Here is a 25,464-nt window from a genome sequence, read left to right on the forward strand (position 1 = left end):
TCGTCCAGATTAGCCGCGCATTGGGTGGTGCTCCAACTGCTGTTAACAGCTCTGGGTGCACAGATCTGCTATTAACCACTGCTGCAGGCTCCTGCTATACATCTGGATTTATATTTGGAGATACATGTCCTTCTCTGTTGACTGGACAGGTCTGGACTACGGGCATGGGCAACTAGCTCTAGCCTAAATGCTTAGCTTTTACAAGGTTGATGTTAGGTCAGGTAAAGTCCTACCAAAAGCTACATGACAGCTGGTCTCATCACTACAAGAAGGACATCCTGCTTCTTCTCTCTCCTTTCCAGTTTCCCTCTCCCAGCAGCTCCCAGCCATGTGATCCTGTCCCTTCCCTTGTGCTGGTTCTTCCTGGTCCCTTCACTGAGCCCCTATGACTGACTACTGCAGGATGAAACTATCCAGATATTTGCTGAGATCAGCCTCGGCCTACTTAGCGAGTTGACTTAATTAATGAAGTATAAAACCAACAGGTGCCAGAGTGGGCCATAGGAAAGGGGATCACAGTATCACAGTAGGTTTGGGATTGGAAGGGACCTCAAAAGATCATCTAGTCCAATCCCCCTGCTGGAGCAGGAATGCCTAGGTGAGGTCACACAGGAACATGTCCAGGTGGGTTTTGAATGTCTCCAGAGTAGGAGACTCCACAACACCCCTGGGCAGCCTGTTCCAGTGTCTGTCACCCTCACTGAGATGAAGTTTTTTCTCAAATTTAAGTGGAACCTCTTGTGTTCCACCTTGATCCCATTACCCCTTGTCCTATCATTGTTTGCCACCGAGAAGAGCCTGGTTCCATCTTCATGGCACTCATCCTTTATATATTTATAAACATTAATAAGGTTACCCCTCAGTCTCCTCTCCAAGCTAAAGAGACCCGGCTCCCTCAGCCTTTCCTCATAATGGAGATGCTCCACTCCCTTAATCATCTTTGTTGCCCTACGCTGGACCCTCTCCACCAGTTCCCTGTCCTTCTGGAGCTGAGGGGCCCAGAACTGGACACAATATTCTAGATGGGGTCTCACCAGGGCGGAGTAGAGGGGAAGGAGGACCTCTCTCGATCTACTGACCACCCCCCTTGTAATACACCCAAGGATGCCATTGGCCTTCCTGGCCACAAGGGCACAGTGCTGGCTCATGGTCGTGGTGAGTGGGACCTTCACACCAAGAAATCAGGCTGGCTCATCCTGTCTCACGTACCTGCATCCTAATACACAGGCAGTGAACCCAGTGGTAGCACAACTCACTCTTGGCTTGGATGTTTCCAGTGATTTTTCATCACATCTGTCTGAACATCCTGCTCAGGCCCATGGTAGCACAGTATTACAGCAAACAGCATCATGCCCAAAGCTCCCTATTAAACATCTATGCTCTTGTTATACTCACAGGAAACAGAGCTGTGATAAGGTCCACACACATAGGTAAGCATGTAACCAAAATCCTTACTAAATGGTGTGGATGAAACAATGACTCACTAGAAGGAATTCAATGCGGAAATGTTCACTCATGCAAGAAGTCTTGTAAGAGAACATCTCAGGAGGCACCTGAATGGAAATGTCTGAGGCACCTCTAGTAAACAATTTTAGCCTAAACTCTCAAAGACCTGAAAACGAATGTCTCCAAAGAGCTAGCCTGTTAGATCTGTCTGCCTCAGTTTTTTGGTCTTCAGGAGTGATTTAATTAGAAATTTTGTTCGACAATGAAGAGTTATACAGACTATCATAATGAGTGCATATTGTTTGTATGGATGGATTAGACCTGTCCTGCATCCATATTTTTTTTCAGCAGTTTTAGCCTTCACTTTGTTCACATTTCACCCAACCTTGTAAGTTTATATTTAAAGCTCAGGAAGGTCAGACTATGGGAATGTTTCCATGAGGTTTTGGATTGCTGATATGTTTTAAAGCAGGCATGGTAATACTTCACTCCTGTAAACTGAAGGGATTACTGATTATATGCACTAAACCTGTCACAGATGACACTGTTTCATGAACTTGCTACTGCAGGGCAATATGGATCTTCTGTCAGAGGCACAGCCAACCCCTGCTAACAGAGGTGCTCCAGCTTTGTATACCTTGCACCTTTGGCTGCTTTACACCTTATGTGTTGATTGATATTGTGCTGCATCTGTGCTAATAAATAAAATGGGCAGGCGCATTTTTTATTGCTGAGGCATAGGACATGGCATGGCTTACATCTGTATATATCGTCCCCAGTCAGAGCGATCTTTTCACCTCTTCCTACCAGAAACGGCCTGTCTGGTGTCACCACCCCACACCTGCCTGGGCATTCTGAGGACTGTGTCAGTAGGAGTTGGGCAAAACGGTACAGGGAGAGCGGTAAAGATTAAGCAGGGTAGATATGGGACAGTGCTTGAGTCCATACACGGTCCCATTTAGGTTCTCAGTATGGATGTCAGCCTGGCAAGCTGTCACACTGTCTCCATTCACTTGCACTCTGATCCATCAGCAGAACTGCATTCATGCTTACTCCCTGCCCTGTATCCAGTGAAATGAAAAAAAATTCTGCTCCAAAACATCTTAAAGAGATCACACAAACACACTCAGGTGTAGCCAGGTGACAAGAGTCACATGCCCTTATGTTGCTGTGATGGACTACTCAGTTCCCCTAAGACGGATGTTGCCATACACAGCAGGGAATCTTGTCAGGATATGTGAGGGCAGCTCAGATGTCAATAACAAAAATCTCTGGACATCATGCAACATCTGAAGCTACTCAGTGATCGCTCCCACTGTAGGACAAGCTTTTTCTTATTGGCAATACAAGAGAACACACAAGTGACACTGGGAGTTTTCCAAGAGAAAATAACATTAATCTGCCTCAAAAGCAGCAATAAAACCTTTTGCCAGTATAACAGGCGTATGAATACAATACTCACATCAGTCTTCCTTCTCGCTCTCCCCAGCGTGAAACTACACTAGGAAGAATCAGGCAAGGGAGCAAAGCATCTTTCCAGGATGCTTTACACAATTCGTGTTGCATTTGATTCAGTTTTGGCTCACCTAGATTTTAGCTGTTAACAAAAGCATCAAATATGTGCACTGAGGAGCAGTCTGTGTGCAGGTGGGTACAAGGTTTAAAAGCTGCTACTGCAGTGCGTTCCTAGAACACTAACATGGGGAAGAGCCCATTCTCTCCTTCTGATGTAAACCAGACCTGAACAAAGACAGATAAACATTTCAGTTGTAAATGGTCAAAGGTCTGGTCTTTTCTTAGCTGTGAAAGATGTTTATTGCAAAGTGGCAGTCCCAGTTGTGATTCATGACAGTTCCTAGGTATACCGGTCATTGTGGCTCAGCAGGATTTGTTATCAATAACTGCTTAAAATATCAGATTACTTTTCACATCTCTTTTCATCCAAAGTTCATCATTTAGTTTGGTGCTTCATAAAACTCAGAGATCAAGTGCCCCGCAGGGGAAATTACCTAAGTGACAGCAGCCTGCTCAGGGATTCCCTTTGTAAGCACTAAACAAGCTACAAAATCCTGTCTTTGGAAGATGGGTAATAAAACTTGTCAGCAGAAAATTTGCAGGCAGAAATCTTTGACCATAGATGTTTATTATTTTTTATGTTTAGGTGCGCTGAATGTCTTCCAGTCTTCCATCATTGCTTACATTATTTGACACAAGCTAATTGTTTACGGGGCAGGCAAATGGGGAACAATATGAAAGGACCTTATGCAATTGCGTCTACAGGAACATAGCATAAATCATTCCCCTCAGTAAAAGACGCCGAGGATGTCTCCATTGCTTAAGTACACATTTACACATTAACATTGTCTAACAAATTCACATGAAATAGCTGTCAAGTGTTTGTGAGATGGGGCTGTGGTTTGGTGCAGCCTCTGCCCGTTGCCTTCCCCTGGGAACAGGGCAGGAGGCAGATGGCAGTGGGCACACGGGAGCTGCTGTGGGGTCTCACAGCCACCCTTAGCTCCTCGTGTGTGGGGCAGCTGCGTGTGAAGCCCCGCAAGTTTGGTACAGGCACCTCTGTCTCGGCAGTGCCGACTCATACTGCAGCGGCTGGTCTGCTTCCTGTTTGGGACACAAAACTATTTTTTAGGTGTTGGGTGCCTAAAAGAAATCTGCCCTGTTGTGTCTTCTTTGCATTGTCTTTTTCTACACACCCAAAGTAGCAAGCAAGAAGTCATCTATATCCAGTGTAATTTTGAGTATAAAGTTCTTCAGTTATGTACGTATGAGGGAGAAGACAATATTGCTTTCATAATATTTATGGCTTCTGAAAATACTGGACAAGGGAATTATCATCTACCCCATACTGTGCACCGATGGACTCTCAGTGACAGACTGGAAGTGCCATAACCTAAGACATCAGCTCTTCTATTTCAAACCTGTCGTATACAAAACAAAGCAACAACAAAGGCTGAAAGAAGAAAGCCAAAGTTTGTTTAGATATGGCATTTGAGAAACAAAGGTTGTGATGCATGGCTTGACAATTGACAAAGTTAATTAATTATTTGTTTGTGAGTCTTAAGCAAACACTTTGACTGTTATGTAAGCATGTAGTGAAGGGCAAAGCCCTGGAAAGCAACTCACTCAGGTAATTTAATGACCTGCAACATAGAAAGATGCCAACCCTGGATGATGTTTTAGAACAGATCGGAGAATTTGACTTCTTTCAGAAACAAGTCCTCTTTGTCTTATGCCTGCTTTCTGCTACTTTCCCTCTCATCTACGTGGGCACTTTTTTCCTGGGATTTACCCCCAAGCACCATTGCCGCAGCCCCGGGGTGGCTGAGCTGAGCCAACAATGTGGCTAGAGCCTGGAGAAGCAGCTGAATCACACGGTTCCCAAGTGGGGCAACCATGGGACTGGTTTCAGCAGCTGCTGCAGGAGGTACGAAGTGGACTGGAACACGACAGGCGTCAGCTGCACCGACCCCCTCGGCAGCCTTGTGGGCAACTGGAGCTCTGTCGCTCTTGGTCCCTGCCAGGATGGCTGGGTCTACGACTCTCCAGGGACCTCTCTTGTGACCGAGGTAAAACACAATTTGTCAAGAAAAATCACTCTTCTCTGCACACTTTGAAGCTAGAAGATGTTGGATTTGTAAAGTTTGATTTGGTGCACAGCCTGAGCCTGACTGCTAATAAATAGTGAATATCAGGATTTGCTAGGGATTTAGAGCCAAGATTTATTTGGATAAACACTGGGAAATTATTGCTTTTCCCGGGAGGATAATACTGTAAGTTTCTCATCAATCAGACAGTGACTATTCTCATAATTCAGTATTTCATTCACCAAATTGAGGCTAGCACCCCATACCCCAAACTGAGGAACTGCACATTTGAGTGATAATCCAGATACTCACAATGAACAAGAAGCAGAGGATGGGACTAAATTTGTCAGATAATGAGTTAGCAACAGCAGCCTTGTTTTCCTCCAGCTTGCAGTGTCTAAACCAGATAGTTTAGAAAACGAAAACCCGCAAACCAGTACAAACAGTCTATAAGAAACTGAGAGACCTAAAGTATAGGATGGACCCTAAGAGAGATCCATTCCACTTCTCCTCCAGTCCCAAATCTGTATAAATTGTATCTAAACCATACCTAACAGACAGTTCTGCAACCTGTTCTTAAAAAACTGTGATACTGGGTACTTCACAGCTTCCTTGAGTAGTGTATTGATATTCCTTTGTTTTGCTATCATTACCATTACAAAGCAACTCCACCTCATTTTCCCTTGGGAGAGATGGGTTGGGGCAGAGAAGAGCACTCCCAGCCATCCTCCATGTCAGTTGAGCCAGGGAAACCGATCTGAGCTGTTTGGGACGGCCCCAGCAAACTTGTACAGGATAGAAAGAGATTAAATAAGCAGCCAAAGACATTAATGCTACTTTCTGGTTTGAAGTCTTGTTACACCTGGATTAATATTCCCAGTTGTAGAGAAGTTAACACTGTTTTTTCCCTCCTCTGTTCACCGGGTGCAGGTTGGTAACCTGTTAATTGCAAATCAAACACGAGTTACAGAGTACTGGTTCACTGCAGAGCAAAGTCAACCAGATCCTGGGCATTTTGCCAGTGCTGTTGAGGAGCAGGCCAGCCACCTCAACTCCCCTCTGGCAAGACTCAGAGCAGCCCCGATGCTTCTCACACCCTGTGCTGCTTTCACACAGTGAGATAATATACAGCTAGAGACAGGCCTTGATATCTGGGAAGGAAGTGATGCTCCAAGTGTCCTCCAAATTTCAAGCAGATGGGTAGGGAGGAGAGGGTGAGATTTTTCTGAACTTTCTAATTTGTCTGATCAAAGTTTCTCTCCCCCTCTCCCTCTCCTTTTGTGTCACTGTGCAATAATTTCCTAGGGTGTAACTTTTCCATATCATTTGGGAAAATCTGGACAAGATGTATGGCAGATGTCGGTTTAAGAAATTAGAGGGTTTGTTTTCTGGAGCCTGTTTTCTAGTTGTATGTCATTGGTTTTGTTCCTTTATCCTTCCTCAAAAAGCCATGGTTTGTGTTGAATATTCCTGCTTTTCTAACTGTGGTTGCTCATGCAGTTCAACCTGGTGTGTGAGGACTCCTGGAAGCTGGACCTCTTCCAGTCATGTGTGAATGCTGGGTTTTTTATTGGCTCTATAAGCATTGGCTACATAGCAGACAGGTAGGTGGTATGTGAACAGGAGTGAGATGAACTTTTTCCTCTGGTTAACCTGCTTTCTGCACATTACTGGTCAATACTCATGATTCAAAGGAGAAATTAATGCACTTAAATCTTGATCCAAAAGGTCCATGTGTCACTTACAAAGGAGCAGATGGTAGCTTCTAAGCCCTGGCTTTCAAAGGCTTTTGTGATACACAGAAATGCCATGGTGGTGTTTCACTTTTACAATCTCTCAGTGGCTCCATGGGGAATCTGTACATTCACAAGCGAAAAGATTTTGTTTTCTTTCACACTGGCATGCTGCGATGTGAGCTCGGAGTTTGAGATGAAATTCTAACTCACACCCCAACACCCTTTTTCCTATCTTTGTGAAAAATTAGTTTCATGTTAGTTTTAGCAGTATCCAGATGGTCATGAATCAGTTTCAAAATAGGAGTGTTTTTCTCAGATACAGAAATGAAAGAAGTTGCTCCTTCTTAAATATTCTTCAGTACCCCTTTTTGTCAGCCGGTTCTGTATGTAGCTGGATCTAGACTTTATTATCCCTCACCTCTTTTCCATCACAAATGTCACAGTATCACAGTATCACAGTATGTTTGGGATTGGAAGGGACCTCAAAAGATCATCTAGTCCAATCCCCCTGCTGGAGCAGGAACGCCTAGGTGAGGTCGCACAGGAATGTGTCCAGGCGGGCTTTGAATGTCTCCATCATGCCATAAATGAATGTCATCATGCCATAAATCTGTCCACTGGGATTTTTTTAGGTTAGACTCTAAACAAATGCAATACTTTGTAGCTGACCTTCCTGTGGGTGTTTCCCAAATTTTTCAGTAGAATGGCATGAGAGGCTAAGACTGGATTTTGAAGAGGTGGAGGTAACATGGGGTAAACAATCCCATAGAGTTAGTCTCTCTTGGAGAAATGGGTTCTTTTCCTTGTATTCTGAGAACATACAAGAGGACAGATGGGCAATAGCCTTTTCCTCCCATGCTGACCAGGCCTCAGAAACATCTCTGCTGGACAGATATTGTCACCACTCTCTTCCTTTTACTTCCCCCATCCTCCACGGGGGAAGCTCTACAGGAAGGGTCACAGCCATCCCCCATAGCCATGCCACAAAGTAAGGATGGGACTGTGTTTGTCTCGCTGGTCCCCACCCCCATGTTTCACTGCAGGCAAAAACATCATCGGCTGGGCTGTACACAACACCTTTGTGTGGAAAGTGGCTACCATGGTCCCGGCTAACCCCAGCAGGTTCCTCCACACAAACAGATCTGCTTGTGAAGAAACTCACCTATACATGGACTGCATAGACCACTTTCCAGTCCTCAGTAAACGATTGTCTTACTGCCAGTGCATCAGCCCATGTTGGAAGCTTTCTGCTTAAAAATATTTGTCTTCAGAAGATAGTGATTTATCAAAGCAATTATTTCTGGCCACATATTGTGTCTTCAATCCTGGGCTAGAGTCCCCTGATTGGAAGGACAAAGTTTGACACATGTCGATTTTTGCTTTTATTGACATACATCTTGAAAGATCTTGGTTTCTTTTTGCATCAGAAAAGTATGCCAACTCCTCATCTTCTTTTTCCCCTAAGCCCAAATTCTTGTTTTCTGTCCAGTCTTCTAGTGAATTTGAAAGTATTCAGCCCTTTTTCCCCAGAATCACAATCGGAAAATAATGCACAGCTCATGAGAGCAAAGGAAGGGATATGTAACAGCTGCTTATCCAGGCATGATGGGACATGAAACAGCAGCAAGCAGATCATGTAACCATCAGAGGCACCACTCTCCAAATCACCTTTTCAGCACAGAGATGGATTAAGCAATAATGTTCACTAGCAAAGGCATTTCTTGGCAGCGTATGGCTGTGCAAGCCAATAGAAACAGGAGCTCCCAAACCCACAGCCAATTATATCTGAAATGTTTTCTCTCCATGTCAAAATACCAAAGGATCTTTTTACTAAGGCTTATTATCACACAAAAGTATGAAAAGACATGAGGGAGCAGGGTATCATCGCTGCTAAGATAACACATACGCATGTCATAGCACTGAGGGTTTTTCTACTGCTCTGCTCACTGCCAGTCTCCCCCAGTTCACCATGGTCCTAAAGCACTGCAAGCACCCAGGAGCAACACAAAGTCCCATACCCACAGAGAGTTGTGCTGAGGGCAAAAACAATCCCAGAAGCCTCAAATTTAGTAGAGGGACTGGGGAAAAGGCCCATGAATCTTGTGTTTCCTAGAATTGAGATACTCAGCCTCTTCTTGTCAGAGAGCCTGAGTGCAGCTGGAGAGCTAGTTTTCCCTGCATGAGATTGCTGCAACCTGCTGAACTCAGGACAACTCCTGCAAACATTTTAGATGCTTCAGGGGAGGTTTCATAAGCTCTTACCAAACATGCTTCTCTCTGAGGCATTAGGCCTACTCATTTACATGATTGGCCTCTGGGCACCCATCCGGACACTGACTTTGACATTCAACTGTCATAGGTGCCTTGAAATGGCACACCTGTTTCCCTAGACAGCTCTCGAGGTCAGTGCTAACACACAGCACTTGCACCTCTGCCATTCAGAGCTGGGGCACTGGGAAGTGGCCATTGCAGGACAGGGGTGCTCTTGTGGTCTGATGAGGCTCTCTTGTGCTGGACTTTAAGGCAACTCAAAAATGTCTGCATGTCAGGCTTATGACAACACAAAAGTTTGAGCGATGTGGTCTGCTGATGTTACTGCAGAGAACAGAAGACATTTGTTTTGGCTGGCATTTATTGTCATCCTGTTTTTGTTAGAGGACATTGACTAATTTAATGCATTTTATAAATCATACTTCTAGCTGAATATATATGTGTCAGCTAGAAAACAGATGTCTTTCCAGTATTCCAGTAAGTTTTTTCTTTTGGGACCAATTTATTTCTATCAGTGAGTCATAGTGATATATGGAATGACAAATAACAGGGATCTACAAAACCCTCTTGAAGACGAGCTCAATAGTCAGCCAATGTTGCTGAGAAAATAGGTAAAGATCACAGTTATAGAACAAGATTTCCATTAAAATCTGTGGTAGCTTTGAAAGATGGGCTGAAGAGACATATCAGAGCATTTCTTGAACTCATTAGCTAAGTCATTAACCAGAAGTGAGGAATGACCTGAAAACACAGGACAGAGGAGTGCCCTGAGCTTCCACTGAGACGAAAACTGTTGCAAAGGGAAGAGCAGATACACATTCGTATTAATAAATGAGCAGAGGGGGACAGGGACCATCTCCACCCTCTTCCAACCCTTTGGTTTGCCACCTTAACTACCCTGTCGGCAGCTAAGCCTCCTTTTCTTCTTTCCCTCTGCAGGTTTGGCCGCAAACTCTGCCTGCTGGTCACAGTCCTCATCAATGAGGTCTCAGGGGTTCTCATGGCCTTTGGGCCCAGCTACACCTGGACAGTGATCTTCCGCCTGATACAGGGACTGGTCAGCAAGGGGGGGCTGGCTGACAGGCTACATCCTCAGTTACGGCAGCTTGCAAGTACGCTTTCTGGGCAGGAACCCCGCATTTAACAGCAGGGCTGACCCCTGCTGGTGTCATCCGATTTTTAAGGAACCATGTGTAACAAAAGCAGACAATGACACTGGGTTCTTTACTGCCAAACTGCACCTCTTTGCTTAAATACAGGTGTTTATGATTCAAGCTTGCACCAGCTTGTAGCCAGAAATGGAATCATTAGGGGGCATCTCTGAAAAGTAGGGAGCATTCATACCTGGAGAGGCACTTGCCAAAATGAGGGACAAGGTCTAGAGACAAGAACTGATTGAAAACACTGTGAAGTCATATGAGACTTTTCTGGGACAGGTAGCAAGTGGTGCTGTGAGAGATAATGCTTGTGGCCTTGGTGCCAAAATGGTTTTTGCTGTCCTGTTTCACATGTTTGGCAGGCAGAGAGGCTGTGTTCCCAAGCCATATAGGAGGAGGGAGATAGAGTCAAAGAAGTGCCAGCTGTCATTTTATTTTCCCATTTAGTTCTTAGCTAGGAGTGGGAGGAAGAAAGCAACCTGTGCCCTGTGTTGATGAGTGAGGGCCTCACACCCTTGAAGGCAGGGGCAAAGTCCTCAGCTGACAGGTGGAGGAGAAGGGTTGGGACTTAGCCTCTGATTTACACAAGGGACCTAGAGTTGCTCTGCTTTCCCATCCAAAACCATGCTTATACACCACAAAGAAAAGACAAGGCACAGGGGGTCCGTGTGGTTTTAGCTGGCAGGAGTCACATTCCCCCAGCTCTCCAACTCAATTTATTTGTGCTCATACTGTCTTTGCAGTTGCAGAATTTGTTGGCTCAAACTATCGGAGGGCAGTGGGCATCATGTACCAGCTTGCCTTCATCCTGGGGCTCCTGGTCCTCACTGCCCTGGCTTATGCACTTCCCCACTGGAGGTGGCTCCAGCTCGTGGTCACGCTGCCCAATTTCTTCTTCCTGCTCTATTATTGGTAAGTGCCTGCTCTTACAACTCCCAGCAATGTTGTGCCACACCGATAAAACCAGGGGATTGTAGCCAAGAGCTACAGTATTTTATCCACTGTGAGAAGTTTTTCTAATCATTTAATAAAATTGCCTTTTCAGAAAAAAAAAAAATGCAACAAGCAGGCTTTTGTTGACTACTTGTAGAAAAACTGAGTGAAAATGCTCCTTAGAAAATTCCATATCAAGATCAGGGAACAGATTTGGGAGGGGTTTTTTTTCTGGTCTTTTTTTGAAAAGTTATTTTTAGCATAGAAGAGCTTATGGGTCAGGTTTACAGCTATTCCTTTTTATATCCACAGACTATCAGGCATTTCTAAAACATTTTAAAAGAATTTATCTCAGATTTATTTTTCCAAACTATAATAAATAGGTTTTAGCCTTAAAAACAAAACAAAAGAATCAGGCTATGTTGTCATTCAAGTGGACCACAGATCAGGGTGGCAATCATTGACAGCCACAACTACCACTGAGTTCAATACCACCTGTGGATACTCAATACACTGCAGCATCTTAGCCTGAGAAACTCAGTTCCATTTTCATTTTCTGCATACCAGTAATGTGCATTTTCCCTCCCCATAGCTGCCGTGCTTTTATATGTGTTGCAGGTGTCTGCCTGAGTCTCTGAGGTGGCTAATAGCTCAAAAGCAAAATGACAAAGCTCTGAAAGTTATTAAGCGCCTTGCCAAGGGTAATAAGAAGAAGTTCTCTCTCTCTTTCCAGGTGACTGAACTGCATTTGTTGGTAATATGCAAACCTGGGGACAAATAAAGTTACAAGTTTAGGCTTGTTCTGGGTTTAGAGTAGGTGACCAAAAGCACTGCGGTTCCCTCAAGCAAAGGCAAGTGATTTTTCTTCTCTTTGACTGCCTAGAACCCTTGCAGTGCATGTTTGGGAAAAGAGGCTTGCAGAAATAGCCAGTAGACAAGAAAAATTCTTCCTTTAAGTCATATCAGTCAACAGTAAACTTGTGAATCCCATGACTGAAAATTCCAGAACATCCTCATTTATTGTCTGTCGGCTTTTTAAAATGCTGCTTCAGACCATACAACAGCCTTATACACGTGGCTGCACAGACATGAAGACTGTCTATACAAATTTTTATGTTTCCTTTCCCCAAAACACTCTGGAGAAGTTGTTTTTCCCTCAGCTATTTAACTGGCAAATTAAAAATCCTCAACCTCCCATTAATCCAGAGGAAAATACTAATTGCAGTGCTCACTACTCCCTCGCCTGCCCACTGTAATCTCTTGTCTTTTTGTTGCTTGTGCTCCTAGAATCTCAAGTCTGAAAATGAAGATGCAGAAAAGCTGAAACCTTCGTTTCTAGACCTGGTCAGGACACCTCAGATTAGAAAACACACGTTCATTTTGATGTACAGTTGGTAAGGGAAGGCTCTTCCAGCCCAAATGAAGAAGTGTGATTCAGTGCCCTAAATTGTTGTCATTGACTGAAGCCTGTCTTGCTCCTGATCAGCTGCAGATCTCAGTTCTTTGCACAAGCTCTCTCCCAAAGGGTTAGGCTTCATTTGCATCCTGTTCTCTGCCCAGGTTCACAAGCTCCATCCTCTACCAGGGCCTCATCATGCACATGGGAATAGCCTCTGGGAACATGTATCTGGATTTCCTCTATTCTGCACTTGTCGAGTTCCCAGCTGCCTTCATCCTCATGCTAACACTGGATCGCATCGGCCGTTGCTACCCCTGGGCTGCAGCAAGCATGATGGAAGGTGGTGCTTGCCTTGTTACAGCCTTAGTCCCAGACAGTGAGTCATGCAAACCTCTTCCAACAATGAATTCTCTCCCTGTCTCTTGGTTATTGCCCCAGAAAATGGACAGAAATCCTTGCTAACCTGGCCCATGTCAGTACTGTGATCCAATTAAGACAAATACTATAAATGCTAATGTATGTCCCACCATCAGCATTTATACCAGCTAATGAGAGGCTGAAGAAATGGGGCAAACTAAATTTCCAAAGGGCATCAAATCAGATGACAAATCCACAGGTTTTAGGTCCTGAGAGATGTCACGTTAAGTCCACAATTTTTGTCTGGCCTAAAATTTGGATTTGAATGCATAGTTCAGGTTTTTAATCCAAAACTCCCTATGGTTACTGTTTCAGAAAAGATAAAATGTATGGGCACATGTATACACTTAAACATCATCAGGGTACAATAAGTGCTTTCTACATCTGCACATGACCAGTGTGGCTGCCATAAATGTAGGATGTTGAGCAACCACAGTGACAGGCACTTGGGTTTTGTTTATCTAAGCATTGTCTCCAGGGTCACAGTCTTAAAGCAATGTGTCCCTTAAGGGCCACAAAATGAAGCATTTTTTCTTTGTAGAATACAAGTAGACAGAAACCACAGACATAACAGTGCCAAACAACTATCAGTTCACAGGAGGACAAAGACAAAACCACAAAATATTACAGAAAAATGTCATAGGCAAAAAACCCCAGAGTGTCCAGACAATACAAATTCATTTTAACAAGTGACTGGGGAGTTCAGGAACTTTGCAAGGGACCACTGGGCTTCACTGGGAGAGCGGAGGGGTGGGAGTCCCACGGCCCCACAGCTGCTGCCTGAGGTACAGGGAGCAGCAGTGCCTGGGGCAGCATCTCGCCCCAGGGACAGGCACAGCTAGTGAAGATGCTGCTTCCAACCTGGCTCAGCCCAGGGTTTAACACCCCGCGGGGCTTGGCAGAGGTACCCATCAGCATAGACTCCCCAGCCTTCCCCACTTGCCTCTGCCAGCCCCGAGCTGAGCCACCTTCAAAGCCCATAGCCCAAAGTCCAGCCCTTCAGAAAAGGTTTTTTTTTCACCCGGGCTGGCTCTGCAGGGACACTCTCCCACAGCTGCAATCGCAGAAAACCACATATAGCAGTGGCTGGTGTCTCGGTTCAGCAGAGGCTCTGCTAGCAGGGGTCACCAGCAGCTGTGGCTCAGCAAAACACTGCCCTGGGTTTGATGCACCCCTCAGCTGGCTGAAAGGGAGAAACTCAATGCTCGAGTGTGGTAACAGCTAAAATAGCTGAAGCCATTATCCAAGGTCACTTTGGGATCTAAAAGCCCACATGACACACAGTGTCCTGGACTGACTCTACATGCAAGGCTGGGATATTCGTTTATTTGCAGCAGACATCTGTAGCTCCAGGTGTGAAAGCAATTGTAGAGATCACACCAAGAGACAGGGGACCAATACGAACTTTTCCCAGCCTGAAAGCCATCAGAAGCCTCTGTGCAAAAGTACAGTCTCTTGCTGATAAACAGGTTTTAACTAGCACACATTGCAGCTGCCCTCCATTTAGTTTTATTACAAGCAAGAAATGACATCTTACATAAGCTTTCAGTTAACGTACTAGATAACCCAAACTATTTTGTATCATTGATTTCTTCTCTCTGTGATAGCAACATAGCAAAGTTTCAAGTCCTGGTTACTTGCTTGAATCACAAGCAAATTGCGTTATAAATGTTTTATTGAGTGAACTGGAACACCATCATATGCTGTCCTCTTAACCTTCCATGACAACAAACTTACTGTTTCCTTACATTAAATCTTTAATGCTGTTTTATGTCAAGGCCAGAAAAAAACAACAAGATAGTTTTGTGTTCCATCCTTAATGTGCACAATGTCTTTTCAGCTCTTTATTAGCTTAAAATGACTGCAGCATTTTTGGGCAGGATGGGAATTACTATGTGCTACGAAATTATTTGCATTGTAAATCCTGAGCTGTATCCAACATTTCTCAGGTATGTGCACTGTCTTCTGCTAGCTCAATAGAGCACTGGGTATTTCTCTGGAAGAGACTGTGAGAGGCCAACTCAAGGCTGTGTATGCAGCTGAGGAGCCTGTGGCTCATCCACTGGCCTGGAAAAGGAGCTTGCATGTATAAAATACACCTTGCAGAGGTGGAAGAGAGCTGCTGGGTGGTGCAGCAGAAACCCATCACCTTCCTCAGCCATGCCCCTTCCCCACTTCTGAGCCCAGCACTGAGGTAACAGGTTTCTGAGGGAATATGTAAAAAACCTTCCCAAACACTATCCAAGCTTCCCTTCCAGTGCAGTTCAGTGAATCAGGAGAAGTCAAAAGATCATTCACATCTCTCCTCCAATACAGGCCTAATCTTAATGTCCTGCCTTGTCTCTTTCCCTTCTCATGCATTTAATCGTGCAGTATTACTCCCTGGGAGAATGCTCTACCTGTGCCCTCTTTTGATTATGTTCACCACGATAGTGGCCGGGCCCTTTCTAAGCCCCAGGGTGTTCTCTGTCTTTTTCTTCCTGAGGCTCCTGGTCCACCTACCTGCTGAGGTGCTGGGGTGCAAAGCTGTGGGAGGCATCCTCAGGCAGAACTGGTGACATGGTGTGTGTGCATGCCTGCATTCCTTCTTCCAGGAACCTGGGAGTCCTCGTCTGCTCATCTATGTGCGACCTTGGTGGGATCGTAACACCCTTTCTTGTGTACACACTGGCAGAGCTCTGGCACGAACTACCGCTGGTTGTCTTTGGTAAGAGCTGCAAGATGGCTTGGTTGGCCATAGCCTAGATGAATGAGTTTGGTGATCTATTTCTTGTCTTTGGAAAAAAAACATAGCGAGATGTATACACATGTGTGTGTGGACACATGTAAGGCACAGTTTGGTAAGTCTGTTTTATCTGAGTGTTTGGAAATGGTGCCAAAGTCACTCCTTAGCCCTTTCTGCAGCGAAGGGGACACTGTGTTTTTGGACAGCTCTTTCAAGGTTTGACTTCCTAGTGCTGAGCCCTTCCCAAGGGAGGAAATTCTTTGGGTTCTGCCTCTCTCACCTGCACATGTTTACAGGACCTGAGGTCTGAGCAGGATAGTCTCCTGTCCCTGTACCAAAATGTTACTCTCCGTCTCTTGCCGGCATCTTAGGGGCCCAGTCTGTCAAGAATCCCATGGCAATTTAGCATGGCAAAGCAGCAGGTCAGCCCTAAAGTTAAGACTACCACACTAAAAAAATAGGCTTCCTTGAAAGTCTGCTGCTGCCTGTATTCAGATCAGTGTGCCCATATGAACCATCTGGCCTCACTATGGTCATAGCAGGCTCTAAAACTAGCCAGAAGGTGAAATTGGTCAAGTGGGCTGGTAGCAACCTTCTGTGCATATCCCAATCTAGCCAACAGCAGGGATGACAGCTAGCTAGTGTGACCCCAGTCCCATGCCAGACAGACAACTAGAGCCAAAATCTGTTTCATTTGCACTGTGTGCAGAAAGCAAGGGAGCCAGATCACCTCTGGGTCCATGGCCCTGGATGGCTTTCCAGGCTTCAGATGCACTTCAGAAATATCTGCAATTACTGCACAATGAGAATGATGTAGATGAAAAGCCAAGTGTTATTACCACTTTGAGGAGTCCTTATTCAATTGTTAGGACAGCTGTGTCTCAATGAGAATTAATTAGTGACTTGGAATTAAACTCAGGTGTGACTGTTGCATTGTCTTTTTGATCCTTGTTCTGTGTTTGCAGCTGTGATTGGCTTAATCAACGGTGGCTTGGTTTTGCTCCTACCTGAGATGAGGGGAAAAACTCTGCCTGAGACCATTGAAGATGCTGAAAATTTGCACAGGTATGACATTAAGGAACCTCTCATGGAGGAGAGCTACTCTCCTTTATATCCACAAAATTTGCTAATAAAAAACAGTTGTTGTACATCTCCGAGAATCTGTTGGGTTTTGTTATATAAATACGGTGAATGACTGGTGGGTAACTCACCCCCAAGTAGCAAGATCAGGCTCTGGACTCCCCTGCATGATCTGACCAGAATCCATTAACACCTTATGTGGGAGCCAGACAGTAAGAGAAGGCATGGAGGGTGGTTTCATGCACCATCTGAAAAGCATTGGTCTGGGCTTCAGTCACTCCTTAGGAAGTGTGTACAGCTGCTCTGCCTTCAGAGGTGTCTGTCAGCACAGGCAGACGTGTCCTCCTTGCCACAGCCAGTTACCGACAGCAGGAGAGCACAGTGGCAGGAGCTTTTGGCATCTTGTTTAGCTGTCCTACCTACCCAGGGAAGGGGAGGCAGAGGGTTAAAGGGACAGGTCCTTGGGGAAAGGTGAACAAGTTGATGGCACGGAAACCCTACTTGACCTGGCTGTTGTACCTGTGAGAAGTGAAGCCAGGGAACACAACCGTCAGTCACACTAACCTCCCAAAGAGTTAGCAATCCCATCTAAGCATCTGTGGCTTCCAGCTGTAACCTGTTCACGCCTGAGGGTGCTCATCACCCTGGTCTCACCTCCTGTATGCAACTGTGCCAGTGAGGGGACTGCCGGTGTTGCTGGAGATATACACAATGGGACCAAAATGGCTGAGGTGTGGTTTTAAATTTGGAAAAGCAATGCAGGGAATGTGCTGTGTTTTCAGTGCTCTCTCCTCTGGCATGACTCGCACCTGCCAGAGCAGCTCACAGGGTGAGAGTAGAGCTGCACGAGGACTGAAGGAGCTGCTCAAATTTACTGGAGCTGATGTGGAGCCAAAAGACACTTGGCCTGATAAAAAAAATTAGGTGCCAGGGTGAAAGAATCCGGCTTGGCCAGAAAAGGATGGCAATGTAGCACAGGGTAGAGCATGGAGAGGTTGCGTCTAGGAAAATTTGAAGAAGTTCATACACACAACTGCACACCCAGACATTACTTTAGAAACCACATAGAATGACAGTTTTTATGGCAGGAAATGCCAGGTTAAAGTTGCTAATGCTACTATTGCTACAGGATTTCCAGACAGTAGAGCAGCTACAATGAGGCCTAGAAACTCTCCAATTTACTCCTTATTCTGCTACTCTTCAAAATAATCTGACCTCATTTGAAAAATTGTCAGTGATGAGACATCCGTTAAACCCAATTTTCCATGAATATACACATACAGATTGTTTGGTGGATCATGCTGTTAGCCACCAGGATCATCATCTGCCTTTCCCCCTTTCCTTCCACAGGCAAAAGAAAAGCAAGGAAAAATTGATTTATCTACAAGTTCTGACTTCTGAAGCTGCCCCAGGTAAGAATCATAGAATTATAGAGTTGCTTAAGCTGGAAAAGACCTTTAAGGTCATTGAGTCTAACCATTACGCTAAGCATCACACAGCTGCCCACTCGCTCACTTCCGGTGGGATGGGGGAAAGAATCAGAAGGGTGAAAGTGAGAAAGCTCATGAGTCAACATAAAGGCAGTTTAACAGGTAAAGTAAAAGCTACACACATAAGCCAAGCAAAATGAGAAATTCATTCACCATTTCACGTGCGCAGGCAGGTGTTCAGCCATCCCCAGGACAGCTGGGCCCTATTGGGCATAACTGTTACTTGGAAAGACAAATGCCATCAGTCTGAACTTTCCCCTGCTTCCTCCTTCTTCCTGCAGTTTTATATACTGAGAGTGACCTCATATGGTGTGGAATATCCCTTTGGTTAGTTGGGGTCAGCTGTCCCAGCTATGCCTCCTCCCAGCCTTTTGTACACTCCCCACCTTCTTGTTGGCAGTCCAGTATGAAAAACTGAAAAGTCCTTGACTGCTTGGCAATAACTAAACCAGCAGTGTGTTATCCACGTTATTCTCACACTAAATACAAACCAGACCACTATACCAGCTACTAGGAAAAACATTAACTTTATCCCAGCTGAAACCAGGACAAATATCCAATCTAAACCTCCCTGACACAACTTGAGGCCATTTCTTCTTGTTCTATCACTTGTTACTTGGGAAAAGAGACCAACACCTTCCATCCTACAACCTCCTTTCAGGTAGTTGTAGACAGCAATAAGGTCCCCTCTCAGCCTCCTTTTCCCCAAGCTAAACAGTCCCCGTTCCCTCAGCCGCTCCTCATAAGACTTGTGTTCCAGATCCCTCACCAGCTTCGTTGCCCTTGTTTGGACTCACTCCAGCACCTCGAAGGAGCCATTTTGCCCTGCATCTGATGTTGTTGGGGCAGGGAGGCAGAAGGGGGTCAGCAGAGCAGCCATAGCAAGCCCAGACAGAGCCCAGACAGGCAGGGGACAAGCCAGGCCAATGTGATAAGCTTTTCCCCACTGCACTCTCCCAGCTGCCAGCAGTCTGCAGCCTGGGGTCTTCCAGAATCAGAGGAATTGGAGGCAGCAAAGCCTCAGGACCTGAGGGGCTGTGTGCAACTATGTCATCATTAGCGATCAGTGATGGGGTGAGGGGAGAAAGACCCATCACGGTGACCCACTGGGAGTAGCACAAACAACAACAGGACACCGTGCCCTGCATATTGAAGCATATTCTTGTTTGTGTTTACACCTGATTGTTTTCCTAATGCCATGAGTTTGGGTTTTTGTACAGCCAAACTCCAAAACAGTTATAGGAGACAAGGACCTAGGCAGGGATGGGGGCAGCGAATGGAGGGTGGAGTAGATGAGCCAAAAAAGAAGATATGGCTTTCTGAGTAGATCTCCCTCAATAACACGCTGGAAAAAATCACTCCTGTAGTGCTTTTGAAGCTTGAAATGTCCTCTCTATAGCCACCAGAAAGCACTTAAAACATAATTGATATAATATTCATCAACTTGCCTATATTTTCTAGATTTGGGTTTGTCTCCTGGCCACTCCCAGTTCTAGGATAAGGCCCAGTTTCTTCATATATTATAAGATTTACAGAATGTAAGATGAGCCAGTGCCACACAGTAGTGACGGGATTGGAGCAAATTGCAAATAAAATCTAGCACATGCATTGCTTTGATCCCACAATAAACAGGGGAGCTGGAAGGCACACAAGCTTTGTACTGGCCTGTAGGATGTGATTTTCTGCCAATTCATGAACATGTGCATTCAAGAAAACCTTGACAAAACAGCCATGTCAAAATTACAGCTTGCAGACAAGAAGCCTTAATAAGTCTCTGATACACCACAGAGCCCGTGGTCACATTTGATGGGGCAAATTTAGAGTGGGGTCTTCAAATAGCAGTGGTGGTGTTTGGATATTGGTGTTGACAGCAGTAGCAGAGCACAAGAACTGTTCTTAGAAAGTGCTGCCCTGGACCACAGCTGCAGCCAGGCTGTCCAGTAGATGATGGCAGGGAGATCACCAGGCACTTTGGTTTTGGGAAAGAATTGCCCTTTACTTTTACAGTAACTCAGTGTTGGTGGGTACCCTAAAACAAGGAGATTTTATGTTCTCTTTAGGCACAGTCCTTATATAGTCCAGTTTTAAGCAGCTGAGTGAGGGACAGGGTCTTTTTAAAAGGTCAGTCCCACTTTTGTTAACCCAGATAGAGCCCTTGCCCATGCGCTTTCTGGGTTGTGTGAGCCAGACGACAGTTGAAGCTCTTTCCCAAGCTCCATGGACAGCCCTGCCACTGAGCTAGTGATGCTTCAGCAGTCCTAGGAGCTTCAGCTGCTATTAAGGGGAAGTAAAGCTGGCAAACTGTTGTTTTATCTAAGGCAAGATATGTACTTGTCTTATACCCCAGAGGAGATCCACTCCTACCACATGCCCAGGACACAAAGGCTCTCTGCATTTTGAGAGCAGCCATGTGCAGCTGGACTAGGTTTGACATGTTTTATTGACTTCCCAGCTCCAGAAAGCAAAACATGAATGGACGAGTTTACCAGCAAGGAAATAAATGAAGCACATTTGCCCTTGTGCTAGTTAAGATGCCACCAGAAGCAAATGATATTATAACTTGTGTCTGTGAAGGCATGCCAGAGCCTGCCATGTCTGTAGGTCCCGCTATGCTTATGGAAAGAAATGTCAGAGTTACAGGTAAGAGTGTTGAGAGTCAGCTTTTGTAGTTACTCATTCATCCCAGTATTTGCTTTGCTTAACTTCTTGCTGCCTCCCTCATTTTCCTTCTGCAGAGTTTTCAACAGGTTTCAAATCAATGAACTGTAATAAAGACAGCTGCTCTGACAGATGATTTTTTTTTTTCCCAGAGCAGAGACATCTCTGCAACCACAGCAGAACACCAACTCCACAAGACATATAATTACATCCTCACTCTCCCTCCTGCCCATCTCAGGACCAGCTTGTTCCCCTCTAACCCTGAAGCAAATACTAGTTTTGCAACTGCCAGGGTCAAAATACCGTCAATCCCAGTTTGTCCTCGCTCTTCTCAGTGCAACCTCATCATGTCCCTGCTTTACTGGACAACATGCTTCCCTGTCTGTGAGGCCCTCACAGCAACACTGAACATCAACTGCGGCTCAGGCCAGTTGGAAACAAGGACAAGGTCACCATACTGTCACACAGGGAAGCAACCCTGGGGGAATTTCACCCTTCCTGCCAGAATCCAGAAACACTCTGCTCAGCTGGGAGCTCACTCTCTGCAGATGATCATTAATGGGCAGCAGTATCCTGTGCCCTGCTTACAGCATCCTTATTGAAAACCAGCATGTCCCAGCAGTGCTAGGGATCAGCAAACAGTGACGGGGAGCCACTGTGCCATTGTGCCAGTTTTCCTCTGTAACCACAAGTCTGTTACAGTTGCTCAATGGGATGGACTGGGAAATTTGTGAAAGGTGCTGGATATTTCCTGGCAGACCCAATGTTGTCCCTAATACTCCCCAGCTGAATCCCCAGTGCCATCCTAAGTCTTCAGTGGAGCAGGATGCTGGTGAGCTCTCAGCTCTACACCTCTCCCCCAACACCCCCAGCAGCTGTAATGCTTTTCCCCTGGCTGGAGTCTCAAAATATTATTTTCAATAAAATTCTGTATGTCTCTGCATGCACACATTTATAATGCTGTGGAGACATAGTAAACCAGTTTTCTAAACAAAAAAAAAAAAAAAAAAAAAAAAAAACAAAACAACAAAAAAAGTTCCACTATAGATTATCCACTATGAAGATGTTGTTTAGCAAGACAAGAAAATTCAGTGGTTACACACTGAAAACTAAACAAGGCTATTACCTAATCAAGGACTACGAGCCTTTCTCCCATGGACTCCTTTTCATACTCTGAAGTTGCCACATACCCACCCTTGTGAGTCTGGGGATAGCAAATAAGATCCCAATGAGGACTACTGTATAGGCATATGGACTCACAAAAACATGGTAACACATAAGGGCCAGCAAAAAATAAAAAAAGTCTGCACAAATCTGTTGCAAGTTGTAACAAGATTGTACCAGGTTTGTAGCCACCTCATTTCCACAGCAAAGGTAAATCTCAGTTATATTATGTTGCCTCTTCATAAGACAAAACAACAAAGTCAGACTTCATGGAGGTTTATAAAGTTTCATTTGGATGGACTACACCACCCCACATTAAGATCTGTCCCCATGTTGAGGTCCACCCGGCTGGTATAAAAATTTCCCAGCCCTAAAATATTTGTTGTAGTGTACAGAGAGAGAAGCAGCTATACAGTAACAGGGACAAACCCTGAGCATTGTAACTACAGGACAGACAGGGAAAAAAAGAGGCAAGACTTTTAAGAGAGTATCTATTCCAAATTGCCTTTCAATGCTGGTGCCCTAAAGCAGACTGTCCAGGAAGAGTTATGCCATCTTCAGTTGTGTGATACTTCTGACATTTGGACACGGAGATAGATTTTTTTGGCCTTTGGAGCACTTTGCCTGTAAAAATAGCAAGACATGAGCAGCAGACCAGGAATGAAGGTATTCAGTGACTAGTGCAGTTATTCACATGCCAGTAAAGGCCTATGCTACTTGTTTTCAGATGCCTAAGTAGGCAAGTTGTAAAAAGAGTCAAAAAATCTCTCCAGCTAGAGCCTAGGAATTAATTAGCAACCAGTTGGAAGTACAGGAGGCAGCCAGTAACCCCTGGGCTTCCCCAAGGAAGGATTTTGCACAATTTCAAATGAAGGCTGATAAGAATTCATCATCCTGACTCACCTGTTAAAGTTTTCAACATCTTCAACAGTCTCAGGCAAAACTCTTCCTTTAGTTTCAGGTAGAAGCAACACCAATCCACCCGCGATCAAACCAACAACAGCTTCAAATCGAACAGATGCACAAAGAGCTTGTTAACATATACCAGATCCCAGCACAGACACCACTTCCTACTGCCTGACACAAAGGACCTATAAATGGTGTTTTATTTCCATACAAGATGCGTACATTCAGGCTTTATATGCAAAACTGTCATGCCACTTCTGGATGACGCGGCTGCCACATGGAGACAGCAGTAAGCCAGGTTCAGTTGTGAGTTATGCACTGAACTAGAGCATCTCAGACTGAACACACAATCCTTTCTTCATACAGGACCCTTTCCAGTGTGAGAATATGCCAGGAAAACCATTCAGTTTTTCTGTTATTAATGTAAAATTAGAAAATACATATAGAATGTATTATCTCCTACACAATACAATTAACTTATCCACTGATAATTTCTTTTTCCCACTTTGTACATTAAAAGTACTGAGCACCCTCCTAAATGTCCTGTCTGTTAAAAATGGTGTATTGCCATTGGATATATTTTTCTATAAATAACACGCTGATCTAAAGATTCAGAAAAGCTTTGCAGATCCTGGCCTGAGAATTCAGGTCACTAGTCTGCAAACACTCATTCTGTATTTATTTACCAACCTCTTTCCCAATAGCTGGACAATAGCCAGTTAACAGACTGTCAGGAGAGCTGCAGTGCAACAGCCACATTTGTACTCCATTAAATAGGCAATTATGTGAAATCCTAGGTTTTTGGCTCCTGGACTGAGACAACATGCTTCATGGAAGAGCAGATTTGAATCCTCCAGATATTAATCTCATCAAAATGTTTCTCAGCTTTTTGCCATCTGTCAAACCTGTGTTCACCTCTAACTTCCTTTAAAATGCAAGGGATGATAACAGGGCAGAGGACACATGAATATATAAACAAGCTCCAGGCTGTTATAAACCAAAGGCAATACTCTGTAGAGACAGCAAGGGGCTTCTGGTGAACTTGGAGCAACTGCCTCAGTGTCTTTTCCCCTCCCTTTGTAACCTGGGCCCCACTGCTGCATCCCAGGAGTGGCCAGCAAGGAGGTGAGGTAGCACTTACTGAAGACTATCAGTGGCAGATCGTGCCAGATTTCCACCAGTCTGTAGACAATGAATGGGACAATGACTCCACCAATATCACAAAGGGAGGAGCATACCATCACCCCAAGGTTCCTGGTTCAACAGCAAAGAGATCACGTTAGCATCAGAATACTGTAGATGGAAGAAGATAGATCACAACTCTGACCCTTGTGCAGGAGAAATCCAAGGGCTTAGATACCTCATCCACCCCAGTAGTCTCCACTTCGCCCTTTATTTCAGTCACATGAGTTTTCACCTGACTTAAAGTACAATTTTTCTGTTTATTAAACTACCTTTTTAAAGTATTTTAATTCTACTCCACCTATGTTGTATTCAGCAGTACTTACGTAGCTCTGAAGCATATGAGGATAGTTTAATTTAGCATAAAATATAACATACACCTTGGCCTCAACTATTTGTTTCCAGGCCAAATGCCAATGGGGAGGAGGATGTACCTACCTGATGTATGTTGGATACAGTTCAGTGTTTACAAAGCAAACCATTTCAAAGGCCATTGTGATTCCCATTCTCCCAATGCAAGCAGCAATCAATTTTAGCCAATGTAGGTCTGCAGAGAAAAACATTCAACTCATTTAAAAGTATCCCAGTGATTTAATGGGTGTCAATTAACACACCGGTTTTATTTTTGGAGGACCTCTGATCTCATGTCATTTGATGTTAGGGGGCTTTGTTTCACCTCTGTGAATGAGGGAATGGGAAGAGTCAGCACCACATGAGCTGCAACACAGGAAACCTCCCAAAGTGGCATGGGGGACACTCAAGTGCTTTGAGATTTATTATTAGTGGTCCTACAAATCAACTAATTTCATTTCCACAGCACGAGGAGTACCACTGAAAATCAGGGAGGCAGCACCCAATAGTGGGCATGGATTTGTGGACCTTTGGGGCTGGACTTCAGGGAGAGAGAGGTGGGTGCTGTTCCCCAGGGACAGTGCCAGGATGGGAAGCCACCACCTGGCCTTGCTCAGCTGACTCACCCTCTGGGATTAGAGCTGTGACAAGGCAGGCAGCCCCAGCCACCAGGTTTGCTGCAGCCCAGGGGTAGCGACGGCCGATGCGGTCAATGCTGACGATGATGATGAAGGCAGCTGGGAACTCAACAAGTGCAGAATAGAGGAAATCTAGATACATGTTCCCAGCAGCTACTCCCATGTGCATGATGAGCCCCTGGTAGAGGACAGAGCTTGTGAACCTGGGCAGAGAAGAGCATCCCGGCTTTGTTAGTCAGAGAACAGAGGCCTATGTCTTACTGGAGCCTTTGGAACCAGAGCTTCAACACCAGCCCTGCAACTTTATCT

General features: G+C 45.0%; 2 protein-coding genes across 3 annotated transcripts in view; one reads left to right on the plus strand and one right to left on the minus strand.

Annotated features, from left to right (window-relative positions):
* LOC136099741 (solute carrier family 22 member 2) overlaps positions 1 to 25,464 on the minus strand; it is a 79,865-nt gene that overhangs the window by 48,019 nt on the left and 6,382 nt on the right. The window contains exons 7-11 of one of the 2 annotated variants that reach the window (XM_065834745.2): positions 25,144 to 25,358; positions 24,605 to 24,713; positions 24,126 to 24,238; positions 22,982 to 23,081; positions 22,349 to 22,702 (exon numbers count right to left, since the gene is read on the minus strand). In XM_065834745.2, coding sequence (XP_065690817.2) covers positions 22,636 to 22,702; positions 22,982 to 23,081; positions 24,126 to 24,238; positions 24,605 to 24,713; positions 25,144 to 25,358 — 604 coding nt within the window. In that variant the 3' untranslated portion in view covers positions 22,349 to 22,635. Of the gene's footprint in view, positions 1 to 22,348; positions 22,703 to 22,981; positions 23,082 to 24,125; positions 24,239 to 24,604; positions 24,714 to 25,143; positions 25,359 to 25,464 lie in introns of those variants that run through there. The other variant, XM_065834252.2, reaches the window with a different exon arrangement.
* Positions 4,620 to 18,685, plus strand: LOC136099644 (solute carrier family 22 member 2-like). The gene is given in 13 exon segments (XM_071806202.1): positions 4,620 to 5,030; positions 6,549 to 6,652; positions 9,995 to 10,121; positions 10,123 to 10,150; positions 10,956 to 11,124; positions 11,764 to 11,878; positions 12,433 to 12,539; positions 12,706 to 12,920; positions 14,802 to 14,910; positions 15,556 to 15,668; positions 16,652 to 16,751; positions 18,117 to 18,178; positions 18,657 to 18,685. Coding segments are annotated over 13 exon segments (1,689 nt in total).

This window comes from Patagioenas fasciata, chromosome 3 (assembly GCF_037038585.1).
Source record: "Patagioenas fasciata isolate bPatFas1 chromosome 3, bPatFas1.hap1, whole genome shotgun sequence".
NCBI classification, from domain to species: domain Eukaryota; kingdom Metazoa; phylum Chordata; class Aves; order Columbiformes; family Columbidae; genus Patagioenas; species Patagioenas fasciata.